Source organism: Falco punctatus (genome assembly GCF_963210335.1).
Source record: "Falco punctatus genome assembly, chromosome: 6".
Classification (NCBI taxonomy): Eukaryota; Metazoa; Chordata; class Aves; order Falconiformes; family Falconidae; genus Falco; species Falco punctatus.
In genome coordinates this window covers 90,067,826-90,095,242 of record NC_137585.1, presented here as the reverse complement: position 1 = coordinate 90,095,242, position 27,417 = coordinate 90,067,826, and the positions used below count along the sequence as shown (strand labels likewise).

The 27,417-nt window shown below is 38.4% G+C and overlaps 1 protein-coding gene across 4 annotated transcripts in view; it reads right to left on the bottom strand.

Moving 5' to 3' along the window:
• CERK (ceramide kinase) overlaps window positions 1-27,020 on the bottom strand; it is a 39,700-nt gene extending 12,680 nt beyond the window's left edge. Inside the window, exons 1-9 of one of the 4 annotated variants that reach the window (XM_080392141.1) lie at window positions 26,566-27,020; window positions 17,174-17,287; window positions 15,882-16,004; window positions 13,760-13,885; window positions 13,166-13,229; window positions 9,205-9,350; window positions 1,979-2,053; window positions 1,748-1,900; window positions 832-937 (exon numbers count right to left, since the gene is read on the bottom strand). In XM_080392141.1, the coding sequence (XP_080248267.1) occupies window positions 832-937; window positions 1,748-1,900; window positions 1,979-2,053; window positions 9,205-9,350; window positions 13,166-13,229; window positions 13,760-13,885; window positions 15,882-16,004; window positions 17,174-17,287; window positions 26,566-26,707 (1,049 nt within the window). In that variant the 5' untranslated portion in view covers window positions 26,708-27,020. Of the gene's footprint in view, window positions 1-831; window positions 938-1,747; window positions 1,901-1,978; window positions 2,054-9,204; window positions 9,351-13,165; window positions 13,230-13,759; window positions 13,886-15,881; window positions 16,005-17,173; window positions 17,288-19,682; window positions 19,706-22,416; window positions 25,283-26,565 lie in introns of those variants that run through there. The other 3 variants (XM_080392140.1, XM_080392143.1, XM_080392142.1) reach the window with 3 other exon arrangements.
• Window positions 27,021-27,417: the final 397 nt, after the last annotated feature.

The window sequence follows — 27,417 nt, the reverse complement described above, 5'->3', positions numbered from 1 at the left end:
ATTATGAGGATATATAAAATCCCTCAGGAGACACTAGGCACTCTTTACTCCCCGACTAAAACCTGGATGACAGCTTTCTCTCTCTGCAGTTTCCCCTGCATTAAGGCACCTGATGGATCAGGATAGTTGCTCCAGCTAGTACTGGAGACCATGCCCCGTAGCACGTCACAGCACTAATACAGTACAATCTCAACAAGTTCCATGTAGTTTCTGGCCAAAGTTTCTGGCTCCTCTGTATCATGCTGTGCTATTTGCTGCTCTAACTACAATATCTCTGAAACCTACATTCATGTATAAAGAAAAATAATGAATGAGTAACTTCAAGCAGTGAAAGCAAAAAGAAAGGAAGGCACACCGGGCCATTAAGGACGGCACTCTTGATTAGAGAAACAACTGAAAAATGTCTCACAGAATTTGTAGAGCATAGTAGTAGTCTATAAAAAAAGGCTAAATATCCTCAGGACAAGCATGACAGCTGTTGTCATGGCACTAAAACAATCACTAAAATTGCTAGATCTAATTACAATGTGAACATCTGAGAATTTTTGAATATTTATTTCCACTTGTAGAAGCTATGAGACATCCAGACTTTTCATTTGTTAGCAGTAACACAGCATAGCACCCTCAGCATCTTATAACTGGGTACTGTGCTGTTTTACTGACCTGATAAAATGAGGTTTTCTCTTTAATGAGTCAATAAACTTTTTTACAGGCTTGTCTCTTTCAGAGTAAGTGTTTTGATATTAAAAACAACATTTTGCTGACCTCTATTTATGTACAGGCCTTTTCAAATAGTTCATGTCAAATATCCAGAGATAAACATTAGCCTACCCTGTTCTGCAGCTATCTTTATCTCGTGGAGATCCCAGCGTATGTTTTGCTCGTTGAAAAGAAATTGTTCCTTCATAGTAATGATGAGAAAGAAAAGTCTTCAAGCCTACATAAAAAAGGTATTAAGCAGCATTAAGTCATTACAAATTCACATTGCAAAAATCTCTCCACACATACCTTGATTGTTCATCTGTTTCCTTTTTTAAGGACTGCAAAACAGTAGTTGCCCTCCCCAAGCTCATAGCTCGGTATTATGATGTTTTAGACTGTAAAGGACAACGAAATACCACCCCCTGCCATCCAACTTCTTAACATTTGCCAATAGAGCCATTACTTTGCTTGACATCTTTAAAAGTCAACTAAAAATATTAGCTATATATCACTCCTTAATCTTAAAATCGGTCTACATTACTTAAATTCTGCTTTTGCATCCTCTTTCCCTAACACAAGACAAAACAAAGGTGTCAAAAATACTTTTCAGTAGCATAAAATTTATCCAAATATCAGCTAACTAGGCTAAGCCACTCATCTCTTTACAATCAGTGCTAGAAAAAGGACAAAATTAACAATTCATTCAGTCAGATGAACATCCAAGACAGAGGAGCTCTAACTGATTGGGAAAAAAAAAAAAAAAGTCAAAATGATCAGCACAGAAGAGTCACTACCTTTTAGGAAGCTATCACTAAGTGACATATATTCACCACAACTTTAATAAGCACACCATTAATGCTATGCCCAAAGTTACAGAACTTTACATAATGTTGTGCAATGTACTGCGTACTACAAGGAGTTTAAAATCAGGTTCAGTTTGTTTCTGATGTTTAAAAGCTTCAGAGATGATTGGTTTGGAGACAGTACATCAACTGCTCCAATACATTTCCATGTTGACAAAAGAATTAACGGTTACACAAGTTACCTGAGTAGTCGTATCGCATCGGACCCATCCACCGCTTCTTTTCACTATCTTTTAATGTATCTCCATAAAAACCATAACCCAGCAATGATACAGAGTACTTCAAAAACGTGTTGTTATGATGTACAGAAGACACATCCAGAGGCTGACAGTCACCTGTGAAGGTTAGAAGGTTCTATTAAGGCTTATTTTGTTTGGCTATTTTCATAACAAAACTGAACTGTGACCACCCACCTACAATAATATGAAGAGCTGATGTTACTGGATCAGAAATGCCAACAGTGGAATAGCATATGCAATCTGTTGATCCTGAAAAAAAAAACAACAACAACCCACTAGAGATTAATTCATATCTTTTGAAAACATGTATTATTGGCATGGTCCTCCAAATAAATGCTCCTTTGGCTTGCCTCTTTCTATTTTATGGAACAAAGTAAATAATACAAGGATACAAATACTATGATTTAAATTGCAAATGCTGCCACCACCCCCCACCCCACCCCCAATAAGTAGAATGTCTTTCTCTCCATACGAAGATTTTCACTATTTAAGCAATAAATAAATAGCAGTTAGTGAAGCGTAAGTCACATGAAAAACTTCATGAGTACATTACAGCTTTTGTATCAATTAAGGATGGAGAGGAAGGCAGGCATACATTGATTCTCCATTGCTTAAGATTTCTTACTCACTGAGATCTCATGAAAAAAAGAGAGACATTGACCAGTCTCTTGTTTTTTGGGGGACTGATCTAAATCCTAAGCTGTCAACATCCTCTCGTCCTCCAGTTGCACCTTAAACCAGAAACTCCTGCTTAGTCCTATTATTTTAAGGTTAGTCATTAACTGTTTTCAGGAATTAGTTCACAGACAGGGGAGCAAAGTGGACAGAGATGTGCCTTTGCAGTTTTGAGCAAAATACCTACAAGCAGAAAGGGAGAAGCCTTAGCTTTCACCCATACTCTTTGTTCCTAACTACCTTTAGGCCATCCTCAGTCACTATGTCTGTTCAGTATTTTAGGTGCTGTTTAGAGATAAGTAATTCTCCCCAATCCCTATAAAAAACAATCTAAAAGCCTAATGTAGGGTTCCGATTTCTACTCTGCAGCAGGGAATTGGAAGTCAGGGCCAGATGTACTGAAGCATATTTGTTGCAGCCCCTAACCCCAAATTTATTTGGTAGTTTCTCCCATCCATTCCCTGAAATTAAATTCCTTTAAAATCAAGTCTGGATATCTGAAAACAAAAACTTATTTTGTCCGCATATACATTCTCAGATTTGCTACTGATATTGAGCAGCTCGGATACAGTGTATCTAATGCATTTAATTTCTGAGGCCTAATTGAATTGAAATAGAAAATTAAAAACGGAAGAGCAATCAATGTTTAAAATCCACTTTTGGCTCTTTATCACTTTGAAAACAGTAAGGTCATATACAATTATGAATAAGAGCAAAGCAAATCCTTTCTCATCCAACTCACTTCCCAGGAAACGGACACCACTTTCCCTACCAGTGAAGGGCATAAAAGGATCTTCTATCAAGTAAACGCTGTGCAGAACCCTGCCACAGTGAATAAGAAGCAGCTCTAGGAGCTGACTGAAGAGACTAGAAATATAACAAACTGCAGAACAAAAGAAACAGTGTGACTAAAGAGGTCTGTCTCTAAAGGCTGAGGTTCGAGATGGTGCAAGCGTACCATCACAAGGATATGCCATTGCACAGGAAACAGGACTCCAGTTTCAGTATCGTAACAGGCAAGGTAGATGACATTATCATGCCACATTTGGAGTTTTACAGCAGAAAATATTAAGTAAAGTTCAGATACTAAAGGTATGTTTTACTGCCAAATTTTTCAGTTTCATTTTGCCTCCTATACTCAGTTAAGCAAAAAAGAAAATTACTACTTTTGAAAAGAAAACCAACCACCAAAAAAAAAAAAAGGCCACTAAAATATCTGATGTGAGCTTTTACTGCTAAATGTACAAGCCTAACATTTCATCCAGCCGTTCTCATTTCTTCAGGATCTGTTTGCATTTGGCTGCTAGTATTACCTTAGCTATGTTTGTCTTGATGTAAACAGAGCTCCCAAGCAGTCTTACACTACAGGTGGGAGGAGAAGAAGGGAATTGATACAAGCTACAGTCTAACACTGGAGACTTACCTCCCTATACTCAAACTTATCTGTTGGGTAATTCTACAGAACTTATTTTCATTTCTATTCATTAAGTAGCAAGGGAGGACTGAAATTTGATCTGAAGTCTGAAATTAATTCTGAGATTCTAAAATGGGAAACTGCCAAAGACACCAGTGTTTATCAACTGTCCAATCCTCCCTCCTTCTGAGAAATGCCAGTGGAGTACCAACTACAAACAGTAAAATATCGCTGGGTTTGGGTTTTTTCCTATCAGAGCCAGTAGTATGGAGCAACAAAACCACTATCATTCCTTACTTACATACCAAGACAATATACATAGTCGTAACACCACACCATGCATGAACCTAATGGTACTAGTTTAAAGGTCACAAAAATATTCATGACGACTAAGGATTTGAATCTCTTTGAATACTTCATAACCAAATAAGAATTCTAGACCTCTAGGTGGCTCGTGAATAGATTTAGAATCTATTACCGCTGAAACAGCACTCTGAATAGATGCATACCACACCCCACCAAAGTCTGGGTTATTTCATCAGTACAAATCTGATACAGAAAGCAGGATTAGAATATAGCTTGACTAATATCCCTTGATTAATAGTTTGGGATTTGCAGAGCACTTAATTAGGCCAAGAAGTTTTCACAGAGCATGACTCTTGACTCATGTTAGGTGGTGGATCTTGTTTGTTCTGGTTAAACCAACAGAAAAATTACATACATACTCTGCCAGATTTTCTTTGGGGATTTTAAAGGGCAACAGTCTGATTTGATGCATTTAAAAGCAAGGGGAGAAGCTATTGTTACAGAGAGAAATTAATGGCCTGGGCATACAGTCACGTACTTACTCAAGGTTTTATACAACTTCCTTTCTGCATCCAGAAACCAAGAAATCAAGTTTAACATCCGCAAAATGACAGACTGGCTTAAAATGGAACAGTTCGCAGGACTTTGTTTTTTTGGTACATAATCACTTCAGCAGAAGTTCAGTACCACAGTACAACAAGAAAAGGATTAATACAATAATGGCAAATTTAAGAGATGAAATTAACATCACAGAGAAGCCCCACCATATTAAATGCAGTATTTAGCTCTAAGACTGTAATTTCTAGAAGCACAACAGATTCAAAATGCTGAAGGAGGACCACAAAACATTGCACTTCAGATTTCAAACAGGACATACCGAACCTTGAAATGAGATGCATACTAAACTGCAAATATCATTAAATATTACTAATATTGTAACAGAGAAGGCTGTGGACACATCACTTCGAGTCATTTAAAAAAAAAAAAAATTTGGTAGCTTTTTATGCTATGCTTTAATACCTTTTCAAAAAGAATTTTTACAACCTAGATGACAGTAGTATGAGAGTCCAGTCATGCCTTATGATTCTGCTTGCATCTGTTTTGTGAACGAATCCTCCCACATTTTTCTATACTACCTGCACACAGGAAGCCTGTACTGTCTTCAGCATTCTTCTACAGCTACACATCAACAAGCTGATTATAATCATACTGCATGCTTCAATCCTAGATATTACAGAGTGCATACCTTGGCTACAACAAAAATGAGAGGGATCTGGATACACTAGAAACTTAAATCACTATAGCAACTAACACTTTGTATCTACACTTTACCCTGTCTTCCCTAGTACTTGGAAGATTTCTACCCTATCCCCCGGTTAGGTTGGCAGACTTGTGTTTTGGAAAAATGAATGTATTATTAATACACCACAGCACAGAGTGATGTAGGATTTTTTTTTTCTACCTGCTGAGATCACAAGAGTATTTAATCTAATCCATTGTCTTTTACTAAAGAGTCCTCCAACAGCAGTTGACAGCTTTATCCTCCTGTTCTACACCAGGTTTAGGAAGAAGAACTAATTACTCTGGCTTACTCTGGAGGGAGTATTTTAACACTAAAACATGTGGATGAAACCTCAGTGCCACATGTCGTAAGAGAAATGTTTCTCTGTTCTTAAGTTCTATAGCAGCATAATACCGCTCTGAATACAGCGAGAAACCGTGGCTGAACACACTTTTTAAGGCTAGATGGCACTAGAAGTAATAATTAAACAGAAGTTTTCGTAGGTGTGCAGACTTGTAGTTACCACATTGCAGTGCAAAACTTTGTCAGGTTGCTACAACCTCCAAGCACTCTTAAAAGCAAATGTGTTTACAACAGCAATCAGTCAATTTACACTGCCGGATTTGAAGAATGGCTGCAATTAAGAGAAATTCAGAAGTTACAACTGCCACTTGAGTAAAGCCTTTAGCTTTTATTCATGTGAATAAAAAACCAAGTTATTTCATAAAAATGTACCATAAAGCATAAGAATAAGTGATATTTTTTAACCAGAAGGCACACTAAGAAAAGAGGCTACCTGGAAACAGACACATCTGATCAAAAAAACCAGACGAGCCAAGAAGGGGCTTTCTGCAAAAAGATTTGCAAGTAGCATCAAACATTAAAAAAACCAGCCTGCATAATGGGATTCTGCCTATGAGATAAAGCTAAATTACTCAAACATGGCCACATAGATGAGAGTGTTTTAGCATTAAATCTGTTTCATTTGTTATTTCAAACCTTTGTACAATTAAATTGACTGTTTCTAAGCAAAGATTAAGTGTGCTGAACTGAGTGTTAGTTTGAATACAGACACTGTTTAGTCACAACCACAAACCACAACCTGCCATGTTTCTGTTATCACAGCTTGACATTAGGAACTAAATGATAAAAAAGGGAAAAACACTGATTCAGCGTTGCCCTAGCACAAGCTCTTGTCCTAACAGAGTACACTGTCTCCATGTACCAGAAAACACAGAGCTTTAGAACTTAACCTCTAAACTCTGGGTAGTGTTTGGTTTTGGTATCTGTGAGTTCTTAGGATGTTGAGAAAAAGGTTGGTTATAAAGAACTAAGGAGAGCACCATGGATGTTTTTCTAGATGCATGATTTATATTTCATTATTCCTCTTGAGTTGCTGTATTCTAGGACTGTCATTTAAAAAAAGAAAAAGTCTTTTTAAGTCTCTTACTTATTTTGGAACAGACTTCTTACACTAGTTTTGGAACTAGAGGATCTGTTGAGGTCACGGTCAGAGCTCCATTACATCAAGCAAAGATGAACAAAGCTTCACCAAGGGCTGGAAAAAAAACCCCACCCTCTTGCTGCCTTCCTGACCATCTTGCAATGCGTGGGTTTGTCTAATTCATACACAATTTAAGGTCCCTGTGATGGCTAGATCTGTTAAGAAAGGGTTACGATTTGTTCAGTGATTTGACCCCCTTTTCCAGTAAATAAGCACTTGTCCATATTTTTAGTAATGGATTGTTTTAAATATTGTACAATATACAACAGACCAAGATATGTATTATACTCTGTACTTCCAAAACCTAAATCAATAGAATTTTGAAAGGCCAGCTTCCTTATACACCATTACAAATAATTTTTGAGGGATCTGAGTAATAACTTGGAGAAAATATTTGAATCATAGTACTGATTACAAGGCTGTACCTCAAGTTAGTTCAAGGAATAGAGCATGCAGTATACATACAAATAGCAAACAGCTACAATGGACAAAACAAAACAAACAAAACACTGCAGTATTTAAGAGAAGAAAGTGACTTGATACATGTTAGCAATATGAAAATATCGGTGAAGATCATACTTTCGGGTTGCAATTGGAAAAAATGCATTAAGAAATTGTTGAAAAAGCAAGGTTAATCTTTCAATTTTAACATGCTTATAGTTAATTTCCTAAGGACAAAGAAATAGTTCTTAAGAGATTCTGGTTTTTCTATTCTATGTTCTATTGTCATTAGTATCACCAGTAGGCAAAATCTCCTGAAACCAGCCATATAAGCAAAAACCTTTAGTTCAAGAAATTTGCCCAAATAAAGGAAACAAAGGGTGGAACACTTCAAACTCCATTCTTGTTAAATGTACTATACAAACTGATTTTAATATAAAGCTTTAACAAATAAAATTAGAATATACTTGAATATCATAATTGTTATACAGAACCCTTAATGTGCTAACTAACAAGGAAATTAAAATCTGTAAGGGGGTATTCACACTGCAACTTTTACATATCTAACCCTTATAGTACTGCAAGCAGAAAGGGCTAAGCTTCTTCCAAGCAACAATTCAGACCATTTGGGTTTGAATACTTTCTTAACAAAGATATAAGGAATATAAAATTAGTCACCTAAAGCCTGAGGGTACAAATACACTATTTACATTGGTGTATTTTTACAACCTGTGCTAAATCTTCTCATAACATCTGTGTTTTGGTTCTACTCAGAAGCTCATAATGTTTATTTCATATCCCAGTTCTTTAATTCAGAGCTCAAGCATCTGACAAGAAAAAGCGAACAGCATAGAAAAGACACCAAATTGTCCATTTGTCTTTCCACAGAGTCCTTAAAATTGCAGATGCTATTAAAAAGAGTTGTAACACTGAAGCCAGTCCTGGAAGAGAGGGTCATCTTGTAAGTCCACTTTTGAAGGAACCTTGGGGACCAACTGGGCAGGGTGAAGTAAAACCCAGGACACTAGACTTAACAGCGAGATCGATCCAAAGAGTACCTATAGCCAACAAAAAACTATGTTATCACCAAAGATCTGAATTCCAAGAATGAGTTTTCTCAGATGTCTCTCAAAGTAGACAAAGACTACCGTCTCTCAAAGACAGTAGTCAGGACTGCCTGAAAAAGTGAGAACTGTGAAGGTACAGCACCTCTAAAAAGGGGCAAACAATACAACTTGGCCTGGAACCCGAGGACTGTTCCTCAGCTGTAGTTGATTCATGCTTTCTGTGATGACAACTAAAGGGAAGGTGGGGGGAGTGGAAAAGGAGAAATCTTAGCATTTGTTTGGAGTTTGCCAGACCAGTGGGAGGCTCTCATTACAATTCTAACTACATTTGTGGAGCATTTGGAACTGGAAAAATATTTAAGTCAGTCTCTGTTCAGTAAATTTCATAAATTAATGTGTTCAGATGGACAAAGGTATTATTTTCAACATCTTATATTGTATTACCACACAATAAGCCACCAAAAAAAAAGAAAGTAGTAATTAAATTCTAAAGTTGTAAAGGAAATAAAATCTTAATGTTCAAAGTATCCTTCCCAAATAAAGTTGCATGTGATCAATGATTATACCAGGATATAAACAGCTTTAGCTAGGTGTCTTTATGCAATATCATTGTTCCTATCTTACACTTCAGCCTATGTTCAGTAAGTTCTGAGTGCGAAGAAATTTCAAGAATAAATGAATAAAGTAAACTGAAAGTTAACCCTTTCTTACCAGCAGGAATTATGCCAATCCTTATATTGCACTGGACTAATGGTGCTTTGGGATTATTTTGGTCTATGCCAGAGTCCTTCTGCATTCTTCCAATGAGACCATGCATCACTTCACTGAACATGCCGTCCCCACCAACACAAACAACACTGCCAGGAAACACAAATTAGAATGCACACTAACAGTCAATAAACAACACGGCAAGTGTTCTACTTAGGGCATGCACTGGACACATCAAAAATAGTTGTTCTATTCTCCTCCTCCATCTTTACAGGATATAGTAGCCCACAGTCAACTTGGCAATTAACAAAAAGCAGAAAAAAAAAATAATCAAGCTACACAACTGCAAATGCACCTAGACACGTCTGTCATGTTAGAAAAAAAAAAAAAGCTGGAATGAAACCTAAAAAAAAATAAAAATATCTTTATCCTCTATTGCTGTGTGCAGACAGACAAGTATCAGTGGAAATTCACTATACAAGGAAAACACTGAACAGGACTGTACATACAGCTTTCTAAGTAAATAAAATGGAAATAGGGTACCTTTACTAAAAAGGGAAAATTAAGTTAATATTCATGACTTCAGGCAGAATCATATTTTACACTATTGATTTAATAGGTATATACATTATATGAAAGTCAAAAAACAGAAAAGTGCATGCTTGCATGCTCTTCTGAACATGCTGAAAGCCCATCAAACAGACAGAAGTCATGTATCTCTACATAACCATTCATAATAAAACACAGAGTTCTAAATGTTACCAGATGCAAAACTTTGTTTTGCAAATTTAATTCAGGTCAGAGCTGGTGCAGCAGCTACACAGATCCTCAATATGTTAAAGCTCAGCAGAGAGTCCGCAGCCAAGCAAATACTAGGAAGTAAAAGACTATTTTACAGCAGTATATATTTCATGCGCAATAATCAAATGCACACCCTGAACTCTAAAAGCATAAACATTCTTTAACTGAAAAACTAATTGAAATGCACTTTAAAGAAACACATGACAAATCCAAAGTTATGTATGTAGTCCCCAGCATGCATGTTTAGGAATGTTTACTGTTATCTATAGCAATCATTGCTAATGCATAAACTAATACTTACTCTTCCACATACCGAGCAACAGATATTGCAGAATGAGCGCTTTTTTTCATAGGAAAAGTTAGTTTATTTAATTTTTAAGTATTGATGATTAAAATGCACTTATTATTGTATTTTCAGCAGAAGGAAAGCTTGAAAAAACCCAGTCATTTTTTCCTGAATGGAGAGGACAGTCTTAAAAGTACAGACTGTCCAACTCTAAGTCAAGACCTAAGAAACTGGGAGAGAAGGACGAAAAGGATGTTTGTTTTTAATTTTTATAATTAATTTTTCTTCTCATAGCTTAACTACATTATTCCTCAACTTTAGTGTGCCTCATCTTTCTCTGCAGACACTAAGAAAGTGGTTAAGTGGACAAAAATTTCCATATCAGTTCAAGGTCAATGTTGTCTCAGTAGTATTCTATTTATAACAAATAATATGTCCAGGCTCAGAGATGACAACGATATGAACGTCTATACAAATAAAAAGTAACTACTAACAGATAAAGAACAGATAAAGTACACAGTATCAGCATGACCAAATTCATTGCACACATCAGATCAACAACGTGCAAGTCACATGTGTGAAGGCCCCTAGTGAAGAACTACTTGTAAGAGATCACCTTAGAGTGATTCTTACATTTTGGGTTTATTTTTCTAATGGACAAACATTTCACTTTTCAGACAGATGACAACAGTTAACTACATACGCTAAAGGACTTCAGGAGAAGCAAGTCCAGAAGACAAATGAGTTTTAAAAGAACTACGGTCCCTTCTAATCTCAGCCATGCTGTGAACTAACTCAAGAACTAAGAAAACAACCTGAAACAGTTTTACAAAGGCTTGTGCAACAGGCATATGGATAAGGAAGCATAGCTATTCATACATGTTAGACTTATTCTGAACACGGTCATTACCTGCACAAAATTACAGCATGCTCTGGTTGTTCTGCACAATGACGTACAAAAGCCTGTTATATTCTAACTGTCTTTAAAGGGAAGCTGTTCTACCACTGAGCTGTTACATTAGAACACCCACCATCAGAAATTCTTATAAGGGAAAACAGCAAGAACAGGAAACATGCGTAAGAAGTTTAAATAAGCTGTCTCAAGTAAATACACTTGGAAAGCAGCGAAGCAGTTATTAAAAATCCTGCATCTAGTTCCAAAATTACAGGTATAGCTTTGCCAAATAGGGAATCTGGAGATTAAATGAAGAAACCCATCACTGAACGAAGGGAAAGCCGCTCATTAGAACCAGTCTAAGAGAACCGGTGAACAACAATTTGGTGTAGGAATCCAAAGAAGCTTTTCCTGTACATGAGAAAAGTCAGTCTTTAAGAAATACATACATGCATGTGGTTCAACCATTTTAAAAATCTTCCCTATAACCACGTGATCTTTTATTTAAAAAGTAGGAAGGAGCTCTTATATTGATACTAACATCACTGTTCACAACGGAAACAGACCTGTACATGATGGACAAAAATCAGGCTTGGAAAGATAGGCTGTAGTTCCCAAGATAACCGCCCTTCAGGCCCAGAATGGGAATAGAAGAATCATGAGATTCTAAAAAGATGCAGCACTCTGGCCAAATTTTTAGCTCAGTCATGTTAGAGAGAAAACCGAAAAAAACCCACCAAACCAAAATAAAAATAATAATAAAAAAAAAAATCTGCAATAAAAGACTTTGAATCTGCCAAAACACTTCAAGTACAACTACAACTGGTCACTGCCTCTTGTTGTAAAAAACAGTTTGGTAGGAGTGGACATGGGCTCACTTGCTTTCCTTTTCTGCTCTGTACTGGGATTTCATCAACTATCAGTACTACCTATTTCAAATCACTTAAGATTTTTCCTTTTCATTTGATTTGACTAACTAGGTTTTTCTAGGATCTCAAGTTTCCCTTCCTTGCATTTCTGCATTATTAAGAAAAATCCTAGAATAGTCAAAACTGCTTATTTAAATTCAACTCATTTTAAGACAGGTGAAGTCTAGGAGCTCAGCCTGTGAATGTAGGTTCTTACTACCACGATTTGTCAACGTCATGGCCTCACTTGACTTACACAATGCATACGGATCTGCTCGCCTAACAAAAGTACTCTGAAAAGACAGAAAGTGTTTTATTTTTGCAGCTTACCAGTTTAAATGGCAACAAGCACAACATACTATTTTAAAATACTATAGCTATGAGAGTTTATCTGCATCGGTACCACATACATTTTCATGATTTTGAGTCATGTAACTTGTCTCATGTCATGAACTGGAAACTGGAATGACTAACTTATTTATTAAAATATTCTGCTTCTACAGCAGATTTAATAATTGAATGCAATTTCACCATTCAGTTAGGTATTCTTTTAAAATAGCAATTCCACAACAGAACAAACACAAATAAAGCCAAATGATGTAGCCATTATTTGAACAGTCCTGTAGCAAGAGGACCTCTCAAACATTTCTAAACAGTTCATGGGTTTTACACACAGCCTGAATGCCACTGTTGCAGTGTTCTGGACTGATGTTTGTGTCAAGATCACCTATACCACAAAACATTTCAGGGTAGCTTTCGAGCCATTATAGAATGCTCAACATCTGGACGAGCAGAATTAATCTTACATTCACCTTTTCAACACAGATCTCACGCAAATATTGTTATACTACACTTGAACGTATCGTGTGTCGAATTGGTTTACTGAAACAGTTTAGTTTTAATTTGATACTCCTAAATAGGATCTCCTATGCAAAGGAATATGCCCCAGAACTTTCAGATGTGGCAATAAACATATCAGCAATGAAGGCTACTCAAGTTAGAGACAAGAACAGACAAATTACAGAATATATTAGCTAGAGAAAGAATTTTAAAAAGGCAAATGAAGTTACTTACCCATCATATTTATTAATATTAACTTCAAATAAATTGTCCTTAGCATGGTTAGCATATTCAGTTACTATGAATAAACACATTAAAAATTACTATTATAAAAATATTATTAGAAAATTGTATATAAATACGATTATAAAAGTGTTATTAATTGATTAATAACCACAATTCTATTAACAATGTGACCATAAACAGCCTGCCCATAAAATGTGTTTCAAAAAAATTTTATGCCAAGGAAAGAATTGAAAGAAACATGCACTGCAGTACATACGGAAAAATATTTCACTAAAATATTGTGCAAATGAACAACTGGTTTTAACAGTAAAACTGAAAGAAATAAAAAAGGCGGTATCTTATAAATGAAGAGCTCAAATAGCTCAGAAGTACCAGACGTTTTAGTTTAGTACGCAGAAAAGTGATATAAGGTTGCCATTTTATGGCTACCTATGCTTTAATTAGAAAACACTCCTTCTCTACCACTTACATACCTTTTCTTACTAAGAAAATGAAACTAACAGAAAAAACTTTAAGATACTCAGCTATGTTTTAAAGAGCTCATATTACATTTATTAAGAAAGGAAAATGTTCATTACTCACTAACAACATCAGTGGAGATAGAAGCCAGACTAAAGAGTGGAGCAACTTTCTGCTCATAAATCCTCTTCCCTTGTCGTTTTCCTCCATAAGGATTAATATACACAAGCAAGTGCTTTGGTCTAGACCCTGCAGTAAAGAAAAAATTCTTGTTTACTACTTTTTTACACAAAACAAAAATTCAACAAGCTATACAAAACCAAACATGTAAACATCAAAGAGAACACAGCATATAAGCCTTTTATAACTCTTTCTGAAAGAGCTATAAAACCCTGTTTTCATCTATCCTCTTTATTATACTGAGGATACTGGCAGTATTGAACAAATTGGTAATAAGATAGCAGATGAAATTCAGAATCATTTCATCAGACCCCATGTCTCATTCTTGAGCGTACTATTCTTGCAGTACCTTCCCACTAAATTGCATTAGTATCACAGGCATAAACGACAAAAGACAAACCAAGGGCAGCAATAGGAAAGGCACTTATGAGTGAAAGCACATATAGAAATACTTTTACATTAATTTATTTAAACAATGTTCTTGTTTTGGTAACATAGTTAAAATGTATTTCCTTTTTGTGATAAAGATACAGTAAGAATACCTCACAGAACTATGTCTGCACAAGTGCTTGTCCTATAGCATAACTCCTTCCCCGCAGAAAATACCTTTGATATCATTATCTCAAATTTGTTCAAATAGTTATGGATTTACATTGGTGGTAGCAATGAAACAATTGTTACACCTCTGTACTAACAGATAGACAAAACAGTACTTCTTGCTGCACCTGGAGACCTTTCCTTTTTTGTATAGAACAGAGAGATCTGTTACAAGATTTGTACTTCCTCAGATGGCAAAATGAAAGAATAAACAGTTATTAAGTCAGCACACTTGCATAATAAATGCACCCAGGCTACACCTTTTGAATGGTTTCAAGCTGCCACTCACCCAAAGCACCATTCACCCTCTCTAAGAACGTCTGACACCTTTTCTGAAATTGTTACCAATAGAATGAACACCTGCACTCAAACCAAGATAACCGTCCAGGTCGCATCTCTCACAGGCGTGCTGAATGTGTGCACAAACCTCATTTTTCAAAATATTTTACTGGAAGCCACATACCTTGTGTAAATAACGTTTTTGTTTTGTATGTGTGAGATGTATGCTTCCAATACCTGTTCAGAATATTTTTTTGTTAAATAGCCATTTTTATTCTGTGAGTCTTAAGTATTTGCTTGAGTCACACCATAGGTATACTTGTATCCAATCCCTTCTCTGGCTTGGTGTCTCAGATGGACCTCAGACCTATGCTATAGGTAATTTATGTCCAGTCCTGCCTCCGCCTCCATCTCCATCTCCTGCTGCTCCTGTCTGGCCTCCCTGGATAGACCCGATGAGCTCATCTGAGCTGTAACTCAAACCTGCTGCTAACCCCATCCCTACTCTGCCCACCCCTCAAATACAGCGGGACTTTACCCTGGTTGGTGGGGACACTGCCTGTGATATGGTCATCCTTGACCTCCCTTCTGCCATGGAGTTGCTCTGTTCCTGCCGCTCCCTGACATCTGTCAAGGTATCTCTTTCAGGAATAACTCCTGCAGAACTGCTTTTAGTCTTCCAAGAAATAGATGTACAAGAGTCCTAGAAACAATTAATGGAACTCTTACTACAGAAGGCACGTTGCTGATGAAAGAGACTGGAAAGGCGAGACAGACACACAAAAAGCCACACACAAATCTTACGATCACTGCAGTCCTTGTCCTCAGATCTCCAAGTACCTCATATCTCTGAGCTTACATGTGCTCTTTTCTTTCTCCGAAGCTACAGTCATTTAAAGCTTCTTCTAAGCTTCTAATGTGTTCATATTTTGTGAAAATAATTTACATCTGGGCAAAATTGTGACACCTGTAGTCCTGACTGATTATACAGTAAAACACTTGGTACAACTTGTCAAATATGTGAGATACAGAATTAGTGAAGAAGAGACACTTCAGCTTTCAGCTCCCTCAACTTTTGAATGTAAGCTCCTCTGAAGAGTTAAAAAAAGCAGATATATCAAACCAGCATTAACTGGTATACAAGCCTGTAAAATGATGCTGCAAATGTTTGTAGCTTAGTCAGACTTACTCTGCATTTCAAGTAATTGTTTGAGCGCCTGCATCCACTGATCATACAAGTACTCATCAACACATGAAAACGTCACGTCACCACACCGCCAGCGGTGATTGCGGTCTTTCTTCACGTAATACACTATTTAAATTAAAAAAATAAATAAATAAAAAGGCACAATGACACAGTCCTGTGAAATAGCAAATGCATTTCAGAGAGATCTTCAAAATATCTACCCTTGGAAAAAAAAAGTGGTATTTCACCCCTACTACACATTTCTGCAAAAAACAGAGGCATTCAGAGAATATGAACAGGACATTTGTTGAAAGTCAAAATGAAAACACTTGCTCTCGGTCTTTACCTTACAGCAGATACCCAAACATAAGCTTCTTTTTAAAATAAATAGAATCCATTTTCCACAAACTGATTATAGACGTACTTACATAGAAGTTCACTGAGCTGATATATAATTTCATCCATATTGAAAGTCTGCAATGTCTACATAAGATAAAATGCCATAAGCTTAAGAGGATAAACCAAACCCTCACATCAGCTCCCATGTAACCAACAAGGGTGAATTCAATTTCATAAAGCTGAAATTTCAGAAAAGAGGTTGAGGGTTTTTGTGCATTAAGGACAAGGCTGGTGAGACAAGAAGCACTCTTACCTTTCCACCTACAATATCACTAATCATTGTTACTGAAGGACTACATGTGAGGAAAGTACTCCACAACGCAGAATTTTGGCATGGGAGCAATCGCATTTGCCCCAGCTTTGCGGCACAGAAGTCACCACTCTTCCCAAAAACAAACAGAAATTTATTTCTGGCACTTTGTTTTAAGAATGCAGTCAATAATGCAAAGAACCTTTACAGGCACACATTCTGATGGTTAGGGATAATTTTTTAAAAACTCAAACATTTAAGACTCATTTTTCTAGACTCTCCCTTGACTTTCTTATCACGTAGTAGAAAGCAAGTGTCTTGCTGCAGAAACATAAGACATTTGTTAGGCCTTCATTAAATTACTAAACACAGCATGTGTTCTTAAAGAAAGGGGTTTATTTTCCAAAATAAGAATCTTTAAATGTGAACTGGCAGATTTTTGCTAAGTTTTGTTCGTTCCTTTGTTTCCGAGTTGTTTTGGTTTGGTTGTTTTTTGTTTTTTTTTTGGCAGGGTGAGGATGTTTTGGGGTTTTTTAAATGCATAATTAAAATGTTAAAAGGAATCTGAAGATTCATTTTGAGTATGCCCTAAAGTACCTCCAACAAAATAATTAGCACAAGCATCCTGAGACTGTATTTGTCTTACCTGTGAAAGCATGTGGCTTTGCCATTTTTTGCCATCTGCCAATATTACGCTGTTTCTCATTAAGTTCAGTTTCTTCTACAGCAATGATCTCAGAGGTTGGTACAACATAGTTTTCTGTATGAACACAAGATCCTACACATTAACATCTTAAAACAGCAGCAGAATGATTATTTCTACACATAATATGATATAGACATACAATTAAGGTAGCTGTTCAATAAGCACAACCAAGAGCATAAGTAAAAATTTGCTGAATATTTTGAATTTCCTTTATCCTCTAGTCAAAGCAGATAACCCATAATCACCTATGAACTACCTTAAATAATATTTTAAATGTCTGGTTTCTCAGCAAATTAAGTATTCTGAGTATAAGACCATTTTTGCATGAAGCCAAAATCCAGCAACATGGATTTCAGAGTAATGAAATTGCCCTTTCAATGACACCTAGTCCAGATATTTGACAGTGAATAGCCCAAGCTATTTCAAAGAATGTGCAACTAAATCTAGCACAGAGAGACTACTGAGGCTATTTGTTATTCTCAAGTAAGCAGTTGGCTTGTGAAAGAAGGGCACTCATATGAATTCTTAAGACTTTAAATCCCACTAAGCTTTAAAACTTCAGGATCTCCTAAGAAGAAAATCCTAGATGTTATATGTACTGTTAAATATATTTCCCTTGTATCAAATTCAAAACTAGTGTTTTTCAGAATTAAAGGCTTCTTGCTCTTACACTATGAAACTATGACCTCCACCTTCACTCTTTTTTCACTTATAGTCCCTCAGTATCTTCTCAGTCTTAATTCCCATCAAACTGGGGATTTTGTCTCATTTTCATTACTGATTTCAAAATTTCTCTGCTTTTACCTTATCTAGGAAAAAAAAGTGGAACTGAAAATGCATTGTATTCATGGATAAGCAAGTGCTCTGTGTATAGATACACACCTGCAAAGCAATTACATAATATTCTATTGTTACAATCTCTTATATAATAACAAGTATAATATACTTATTTCTCTCAAATGGGGGTGGGGAGAAGAGAGAGATATAAAGATACATTAAACACAAAATACAGAATTTAATACTGTTGTTACTGGGGTTTATCTTACATTTCATCTTCCTCACTGTTCTGCAGAAGTACCATGGTGGTGACTGAGGAATGTAAAATAAGCAAAAAATTTTCCTGAACTTCTCACAGTGGTGGCTACAATTCATCTGCCACAAGCTCAGTTTTTCTTTTCCCCTGTCCTATTTATTTCTTTTAGTTAACAGTGCTGTCACCTATTGTGATGTCTACTGACATGTTGTGGACTACACACATGATTTTTGTTTTCCTTTACCATGTGTTTTAGTATTTGACTTTATTTGTATTCCTTTAGAGAATTTTATCTTCCTACAGGTTTTTAGCTTGATACTAAAGAAATGTAGCCTCCGCAGTCTTTCAGGAATCTGGCTGTATTCACATGTTTTAACTACTTACAAAACAAATTTCAGCTTATAATAATTGCATTTACTATATTTAAGGCATGATGGGGAAATGCAGCAGTCACCGAATGTCTTTAAAAAGATCCAACAGCAGACATGAAGTCGCTAAAAACACTTTACTTGTATACAGATATAGATATCATACATATACATGTAAGACTGTATCAACTATTTAATATTGGATAGTAACAGTTCATTGGTCTTCCCAACATTCAGAAAAAAGATCTGCTATGAGATCTCAATAAGATTATCCATTTATCCAACACTAAAAAAATGCAGAACAGAGATGGAACAATAAATTAAGGAAAGGGAGCATGTTCTTTAACCTTTCTTTCCCAGAACTTCTTTTAGTTGTAATTTTCCTAATGGCTATGCTGCCTATCCACACACCAGAATATGAAAGAAAGCTTGTTGCATTTACAAAGATTGCAGTTAAGTGATAACTAATTTTGTTGTTGCTCAAGGATATGCTACAAAACTGACAAAGTACAAGTAGCTCAAAATTTAAATGACACTGCTTTAATTAATATTTGGGGAAACAGCTCTACATACTAGATCCTTATCAGCATATATTCTAGGAGCAGCAACAAAAGTCATTGTTTTATTAGGACTTTTCTATTACATAAAGCTGTCCAACTGTACAAACAGCAAACAAATTGAAAAGCATTGCCAAATCCGTATCACTCAAAGCATTACTTTGGAGTATATATTTTAGCACATATTACACAGCTTATATTAACAACCCTAGACATTGAAACCACTTCTACTAAGCTCTCCTAACTCTTCAGATGTGCGCTCCCTGACAATTGCATGACTGGAAGTTCTACTTTTCCAGAAAATCTCTTCACAGATGTGGCAAAAAGCACAATGTTTTAGTTATGTATGCGCATTTTTTTTAATCTTAAACCACAAGAGTCACATATCTGAACAAACAGATTCCTGAAAAGCAAGGCGGGGGGGGGGGGGGGCGGGGGGGGGAGCGGAGAGAGCAGAGGAAAAAAAAAAGCAAAGAACAGAGTGATTGCACCTTCCATCTCACCTTCCCTCTGTAAATCCTTGGGTTTGGTGAAAGTCTGAGAAGTTTCTATTCTATGAATACCCAGCTATGCCAACTGTGGCCCTCAGTACTGTACAAGCATCAAGCAACTCCACTGCCCTGACGAGTATACTCAAGACAGTCAAACCCACACACTACCTGATACTGCAATTACAGAGAGCCAGAAAGATACAAAGCTGTCTCGAATATAAACATATTATTCAGAACACTCCCTACAGCTTATAAAAAGAAATCTGAATGTGGTGGCATTTGTGTTTGAATAGAGTTCAAGAATTTTTATCAGCCCAAATATGACTATCACTATTCAACTTGGTGTTATACAGCATATTGTTTAATCAGAAAGCAAATGAACTACTTAGTCCCACCCTTCCTTTTCCCCAGAAGGGAGAAGTTTCCAGTGGGAAGCAATCAGAGACCTTCAGTACAAGCAGTACAGTCCTTCTCCTATAAACACAATGCCCTCATCTGCCATTTAATCACCAAAACCCACCACAAAAATAAGCAGAAGGTCATCCCGCCTCTTTTGAGAGGTTGACAAGGTTCACATATGTACTAACCAAAGCCCTTTCCCACACCTACTTTTGTAGCATTTACCTATTACCACGTAGCAGGAGCCACTTCTTTCACTGATTTAGCATAACTGTGTTCACTCATAAAGGTCTAGCTCTTCACCTATATGAATTTCTCCCAAAATATGGTAAATCTTATTGCCACATTAAAAAAAAAAAAAAAAAAAAAAAAAAAAGGAAAAGAAAAGATGGTACTTACACCAGCACTACTAGATCAACATTACTTAAAAAAGTTGAACTACAGGCTCAGAACATATCGAACAAACCAAGAATTTCGCTTGGCTCAATACAATATTCAACCAAGTAGCACACAACAGTTCCTTGACAAAACTCCAGGCAAAATACCATGACTTTTTCAACATACACATCTAAACTCAAGAGACTGAATTCCAAGTTCAGAAATACTGAAGTACGTATCAAATTCTTAAGCCTAAAGATCTTTACACATCTATGTTTTCACGTCTCACCTTGTTCAACGTCTAGCATACATGACACTAAAAATAATGAGTTATCCATCCAGAGCAGCTGGATGAAGGGGCATGGAAAGAAAAAGAAATTTTAAAAAATCCAAACAAAACACCAATGTACAGGTGACAGCCTTCCCAGCATGCTGGCTGTGCCAGTCATCACTCATTCTGGGTCACAGCGCTCTTACGGTCTTAACAGAAACTTTTCTCGAAGTGCAAACTGACTAATCAGTAAAATACTGCATTAGATGCATACTACTTTTGCCCACATTAAGCAACTGGGAGAAAATACCCAAGGTAAGCACAATAACAGTGGCTTTCTTTGAAAAAAAAAAAAAAAAAAAAAGTAGCTGGCAGTTGTGAAGCGTGTTCTTCTGTGTTAAGAAAGGCCTTTTGGGGCATCATTGCTGTTGCTGTCTGCTGCTCCCACAGAATACTTCCTGAGTTTACAAACAAACTCACTCAGAAACACAGTCAAGATTTGTTCATTTGTCACTGCCAGCTACGCATCCTACAGGCCAGATCACTCCCTCAGAAATATGTTAGCTCAAAGCAACACACATGTGCAAAAGAATAAAAATGTCACTGATCACAGCATCGCCCATAGTTATAGAGTGGTATTCACAATTTATTTAAAGTATTAGTATACTCTTGTGACTTAAAAATATAAAAAAACAGAAAGCTGGGGTGCAGATTTAAGGAAAAAGTATTTTTTCAGTCACTTTGAAAATTAAGTTACTGTTACAGAGCTCATGAATGGTAAGATATCTTGCCCTAAGTTTAAGCTTTGCCTTCACCTAAAAGCAAGAAAACAAGAATGTTTTCTATAGGAAATTATATTGCATTATATTGCCCATGCACTACAGAAAGCTGTAGTCTAATAAAGACCAAAATAAGAGAAGATGGTGGATAGGGTTACAGAACAGAATCGCAGAGAATTCACATCCTATGGGAGGGAGAAGAAAACAGACCTCATGACTAAACGATTTAATTTAACTGTAGAAGAGTCAGCGAAACATCTGAAGGACATGATCTCACAACATACAGCCATGTACAGTGAAATTGGTTTGGGTTTTTTTTCCCCAACATAATTCTTCAAGTACTTTGTAAACTAACATAAAATAGATCAGGTCCTACTATGTTCAGACACACCATTGCTGCTTCACATCAATGTATCTGAATTTGAATCAAATCACAGCAATTTGAACTTGGATCAATTTGCATATTTAAAATCATACTACTGAATGTTTTCCCATTATTTTTTTAATTCCCAAATGAAATCTTTTCAACTCAACTATGAATATTTAAATGGTAAAGCAAGAGTTAAGATGCACTTCTACACCTTAAGGGGAAGAAAACCCCAAAAACACCTAAAAGGTGTATGCTGAAAAACATGTATTGTTTAACGTAGTATGCACCTATATTTGAATAACGTATCTTCCAGAAGATTATGCATTCCAAAGAAACAATGCCTTCTAAAGCTATTATTCCCCACATCGTACTGTTCGATGTAGTCAGTGGAACTGTCCAGAGAAAAACATGGTTCAGATTTCTACATGTGCCCATTGCCAGCTGCAAACAATCGATGAAAAATGACCTTGCTAAGGATGTGCCAACACACTACAGGTGCTGGACAGACAGACAGACCTTATTTCCAAGCAGGCCCACCTCTGCTGTCTCAGTACTGTGTTTATGAAACTGAGCATTCTTTAGAATCCACAACATCAGAATGGCATCAGTATTGTGAATGCTAGTACTGAGGCTTCCTCAAGTTGTTGTTGTGGGGGGAAAGCTGGAAAAGAGACATGCTGAGAGAGAATTCTGAAGAGAGAAATAGAAAGGTTAAAAGAAAGCGCACACAAGTGAAGGCACGAAGGCATACAGTCCAGTATCTAGTCTGATCATCCCCTTCATGCTTGTACTTAAAAATAAAAAAACCGGGAAAACAACAAAAGGATCTCATTCTGTATCTGTAATGTTTTCGTACCAGGCACAATACAGTCTGAGCCAATACTTCTAAAATACCTGTAAGTACATACGTGCAATATATAATCTGCTACGCAATTTGGTACACAAAATTTCATCATGTGTTACTTGAGAAAAATCTGATTGTGCCATCAACATGAGGAAATAATAAAATGACTTATTTGCCCAGCTTTGCATACACTATTTATCATTAACAAGCAAATATCATGGAGAAACGTTAAAAGGTTGAGAAATAACACTCTTCAGAACATTTAAAGATGAAGGCATGCCTAGGAAAAAAAAGGTGCCTAGCTAAAAGCAACAGAGAAAACATGAAAAATCTGACACGAAACTTCTCCCTCTAAGTTCAAACAAGTCCAACCAAAGAACAGGAAACGGGGACCTCATTACACTCAAGACAAAACCTGAAAATATGAGGCTGTTAAACAAGATCTAACAGTAAGAAGGAAAGTAAACAGTATTTAGGATTTAAGGTTTTAAAAACATACCATGAATTGAACAAACATTTTTTTTGTTATTGGTATCTTCTCAATGATAGAATTAAAAATAATTATCCTGAATTAATACTTCTTTCTTCACAAAATGCATTTTGATAGAACACTGTTCAAAAATATACATGTATTTTAATAGCATTGTACAAAGATAAGAAAACACAAGAATTTCCCCATATTCTGTAAAACTATATTTTCCTGGACAGTAGCACACTTTGGTGTTTCCTATCCATTCCTCGATTTGGATGCAACAGGGAGAGGCAGATATTTCAACACCTCTGCAATATACCTAACTAGAGCTCTAGTTCCTTACCTGCCAAAATCTGAAAACCTTGAGAAAATATATACCAACCATTTTTACTTATGTAGCTAAATCCAAGACAGTAACAAATACTCAGAAAATAAGCAGCTCTGAGTTTTTTCAGCTTAAAGACAACTGTTTCACTGTAATAACTACCTATTAAAACAAAAAATATAGCAAATGTTATACTACATAATTAAGTCTGTATATAGGCATAATGCACAGTAGTCACGTAGTCAAAGGCTAAATGGTAGAAAGATACCAATCTTGGTGAAGCAACTCCTCTGAAATTATATGTTTCTAACTAACCACCTTCCCTATTATAAAGTGTGTTTATATACTGTCATGTATGCTGCTCATATTTTGAAAATAATTGCAGAGAACACAGTGAGCCATCCCAGGTCCTAGAAGAACTTAAAGACAACAGGGCAGCAATAATATAAAACTGTGATGGTATTAAAACACAGTGCAGGAAACACATGAATTAATCAGGGTGTTAAGAAGAGCAGGTACATAACTTATTGTATTGCTCTCTACATAAATTATACCTATGCCTCCAGAATACTTAGACATTTCTTTTTCTCCTGCCACCCTTGCTTTTCTGTTCTGAGTCCACATCATATTTTTCAAAAACTTGTAAATAGCTATGCTACAGGACAGAAGCCACACTCAGTAACCAGACTTGCCTCCTGCGGAATCTCTAACTGAGTACTGCTTTAGAAACTGCCTCAAAAAGAGTCTACTTTATCCATCCTGCCCTCCTTGCATCATTCCCAGCATTCTGACATCCACTTTGGAACAATCTTCGATGGTCAGGTTCATACCCAGTTTGGCCTACCAGGAGTAAGGCAAAAAAATTTACAACTTAAAAAGTTATACAAATTTACAACAACTTACAACTGTAAGCAGTTGGAAACTTTGGAGTGCTAGTAAGAGATCTAGCGTGATTTTGCGTCACTTGCACGGTCTAAAAGAAGCCATCACAGAGTAGAATGGCGGCGTTCCCATTGAACTTGCTCTGTCCTACAGATCAGTCAACTATTAATTTTGCAAAAGCCTTTTTAGAAGGATTTTACCCAATTCAACAAAATTCTCTCTAAAGCAGGAGCTAGTTTACCTACTGAGAGCAACTGTACCAAAAGGTTTTGAAAGTTTATAATTTAAGATCCACATTTCTCTAGATTAATTTTATTTCATTTTTAAAAGCATGTAGCTTATTTTTCACAACAATATATTAAGCTTGGCAGAATTACAGAACTAATTTGTGTTCAAAGTCTTAAGCTCATTTAGCTCAAGATTTCTTGAGGTAAGTTCAGGAGTTTTCAAATACTTTTTTCAGCAGTAGTGCTGATAAAAACTAGATCGTATCAAATTGTATTCATACAATAGCAGGGGAAAGATAACAAACTATTTTTATGTTATCATGAATAATAAGTGATGTACTTAAAACATGACCAGTTCTCAGTTATGTAAACTACAACATCAAATTCTTACAATTCTTGTTGAGTTGTCCTCCTTTTCCCCCCTCACCTTTTTTCAAAAGGTCTTAGGCCAATAAGATAGTATGATAAAATTAGGAGAATATTTAAGGTACTTGGTAAGAAGGGAAAAATTATTTAACTGTTTAAGTTTGGGAACTTGCCTGGGGCTGGAGACATCTATATTCAAACTTTCCTCAGCTAAACTTCCAGTCAACCTTTCTATTATTAGTTTGTTTCAGTTCCTCCAACCTCTAAAATGGGGATGACAGCAGTTCTCCACTCTATGGCAGCTGCTGTGAAAAGAAGGACATCACACATTTTCAGATGTTCGCGTATCGTGCTAATAGGGCTATATTAATAATGGGAATAATTACTATATAAAAAAACCAAGGCCAAAGACTGATAAAATACCACCTAAAGTGTAGTAGAAAGCTTGAGATACTGCATATACAGACTTTTTCTGAAGTTATCTTGAAATTTTGTCAGGTATTTTCACCAGTAACACCTCCCAGCTGCAGTTTTGTCGGTCAGCACTATTCTAACTGCACAAAAGGGGAACTATCAACAGCATTGTTACCCCACTACAAACTATTGGCTTACATTAAATATTTCCAAAACTGTAACTTGAAAAAGTTACATCTCCGCTGGAAATTTCCATGAAGCCATTTACAAAGAGCTTCAAAAAAAAACCCCAAAAAACCCCAATTTACTTGAAAAATAACAATCGCCTGAAACACTGCCTCAGTATGAAAGAGTTTTTTAGCCACAACTAGGTCATGTAACTAAAAAAAGTTGCTTTTAGAGTTCTGCAAGTCTCTCATGTCCTGCTCCCATTGTTTTAAATACGGGATTACAAAGTACGCGCTGCTCCCTGCTCACAGCGCCGGGAAGCAGCGGGGTCCGGCTGACGCCCCCGCCCTCCCGGCCAGCGCTCCCCCCTCGGTCACCGGCCCCGCTCCCGAGCGGACGCCGGAGCTGCCTTCCCCATCCGACAGGGACCTTGCTGCGGGGGCACGCAGCATCTGCGGCTCACGGCGAGCAGCTTTCCGCTTCGTTTCGAAACGCACAAGCCGATTAATCGCCCGAGCCGTTGAGCACGGCCGCCTGTCCGCCGGTGACAGTCCTGTCACGGCTCCGTCCTCGGCTGCATCTGCCCCGCTCCCGCACCGCCCGGCCCGGACCCGTCCTCTTTCACCGTCGGACTCTGAACCCCGGAGGCGGCTGCTGCTGCGGGCACCGGCTGCCGCCCGCCCTTCGCAGGGCGAAAAGGCGCCCAAGTACAGGAAACACTCGGCGCCGAAGGCTGAGCGCACCCGGCGCGGCACGCCGCCGCCGTGGGACCCGGCTCCAGCAGGCAGGGCCGGTGCAGGCCGTCCCCGCCGGCGCCCGCGCCCGAAGCCGCCCTGAGCGCTGCCCCACGCCGCCGGGGACGTCGCGAACGCCCTTGCCCCGCCGCGGAGGGGAGGCAGCCCCTCAGGCGGCCCCGGCCCCCGCCAGGCCGCGGCAGGTGCGCTAACGGCCGCCCGCCCGCCACAGCCCGGCCCGCCGCTCCACTCACCGCCGCCGCGGCGGCGCGGCGGGCGGGGGTCCCGCCAGGCCAGCCACCCCCGCTCCGCGTCTAAGGTGACCTCCCAGGAGCGCTGCCCCAGCCCCAGCGTGGAAACCAGCCGGGGCCGCCGGCCTCCCGGGAGCTCCTCCATGGCCGCCGAGAGCGCGGGCCCGCCGCAGCCCGCTACCGCATGGCCTAGCGGGGCGGGCGGCCGCCGCGGGGGGAGCCCGGCAGCTAACGGCGCCCCTCGCCCGCCGCTAGCCGGCCTGTCCGCCGGCCGGGGCGGGCCGCGGCGTCAGCGCCTACGCCAGCGCCGCCGGGGCGGGGCCTGCGGGGACACGGCTCCCGGGCACGGCTCCCCGGCACGGCGGCGCGCACGGCGCTGGGCTCGGCGGGGCGCTGGCGGCGCCGGGGCAGCGACCACCCTCGCCGGCCCCCGCGGGCGGGCTGCCCGGGGCGCTGGGGGGGCGGTGACAGCCCCTCCGCACCCCTCCCCGCCGCCCGCTTTGTGTCCTCGCCCCGCCGGCGGGAGCCACGTGCGCGGCCGCTGCGGCGGGGGCTGGGCCGGCCCGAAGCCCCGGGAGCGGCCGGCGCGGGGGAAATAGCGAGGCCGCGGGCACGGCTCCCCGAAGAAAGCGGGGTTCGCACCCTAACGTGTTTGGGCTGGTTTTGTGGGTTGTTTTTTTTTTGCGGGAGGCTCAAGCACCTATCGCAGTGATGATGCACGAGTCCTTATCAAGGCAGTGCAAAGGCAATGAGTATATCTGCCACAAACGTCTGGTACCGCAAACCTCTCCATCTAACCTTGCCGCCTTTCCCATGAGAACATTTTGGGTCTCACTTAAAAGATACTTCACTATA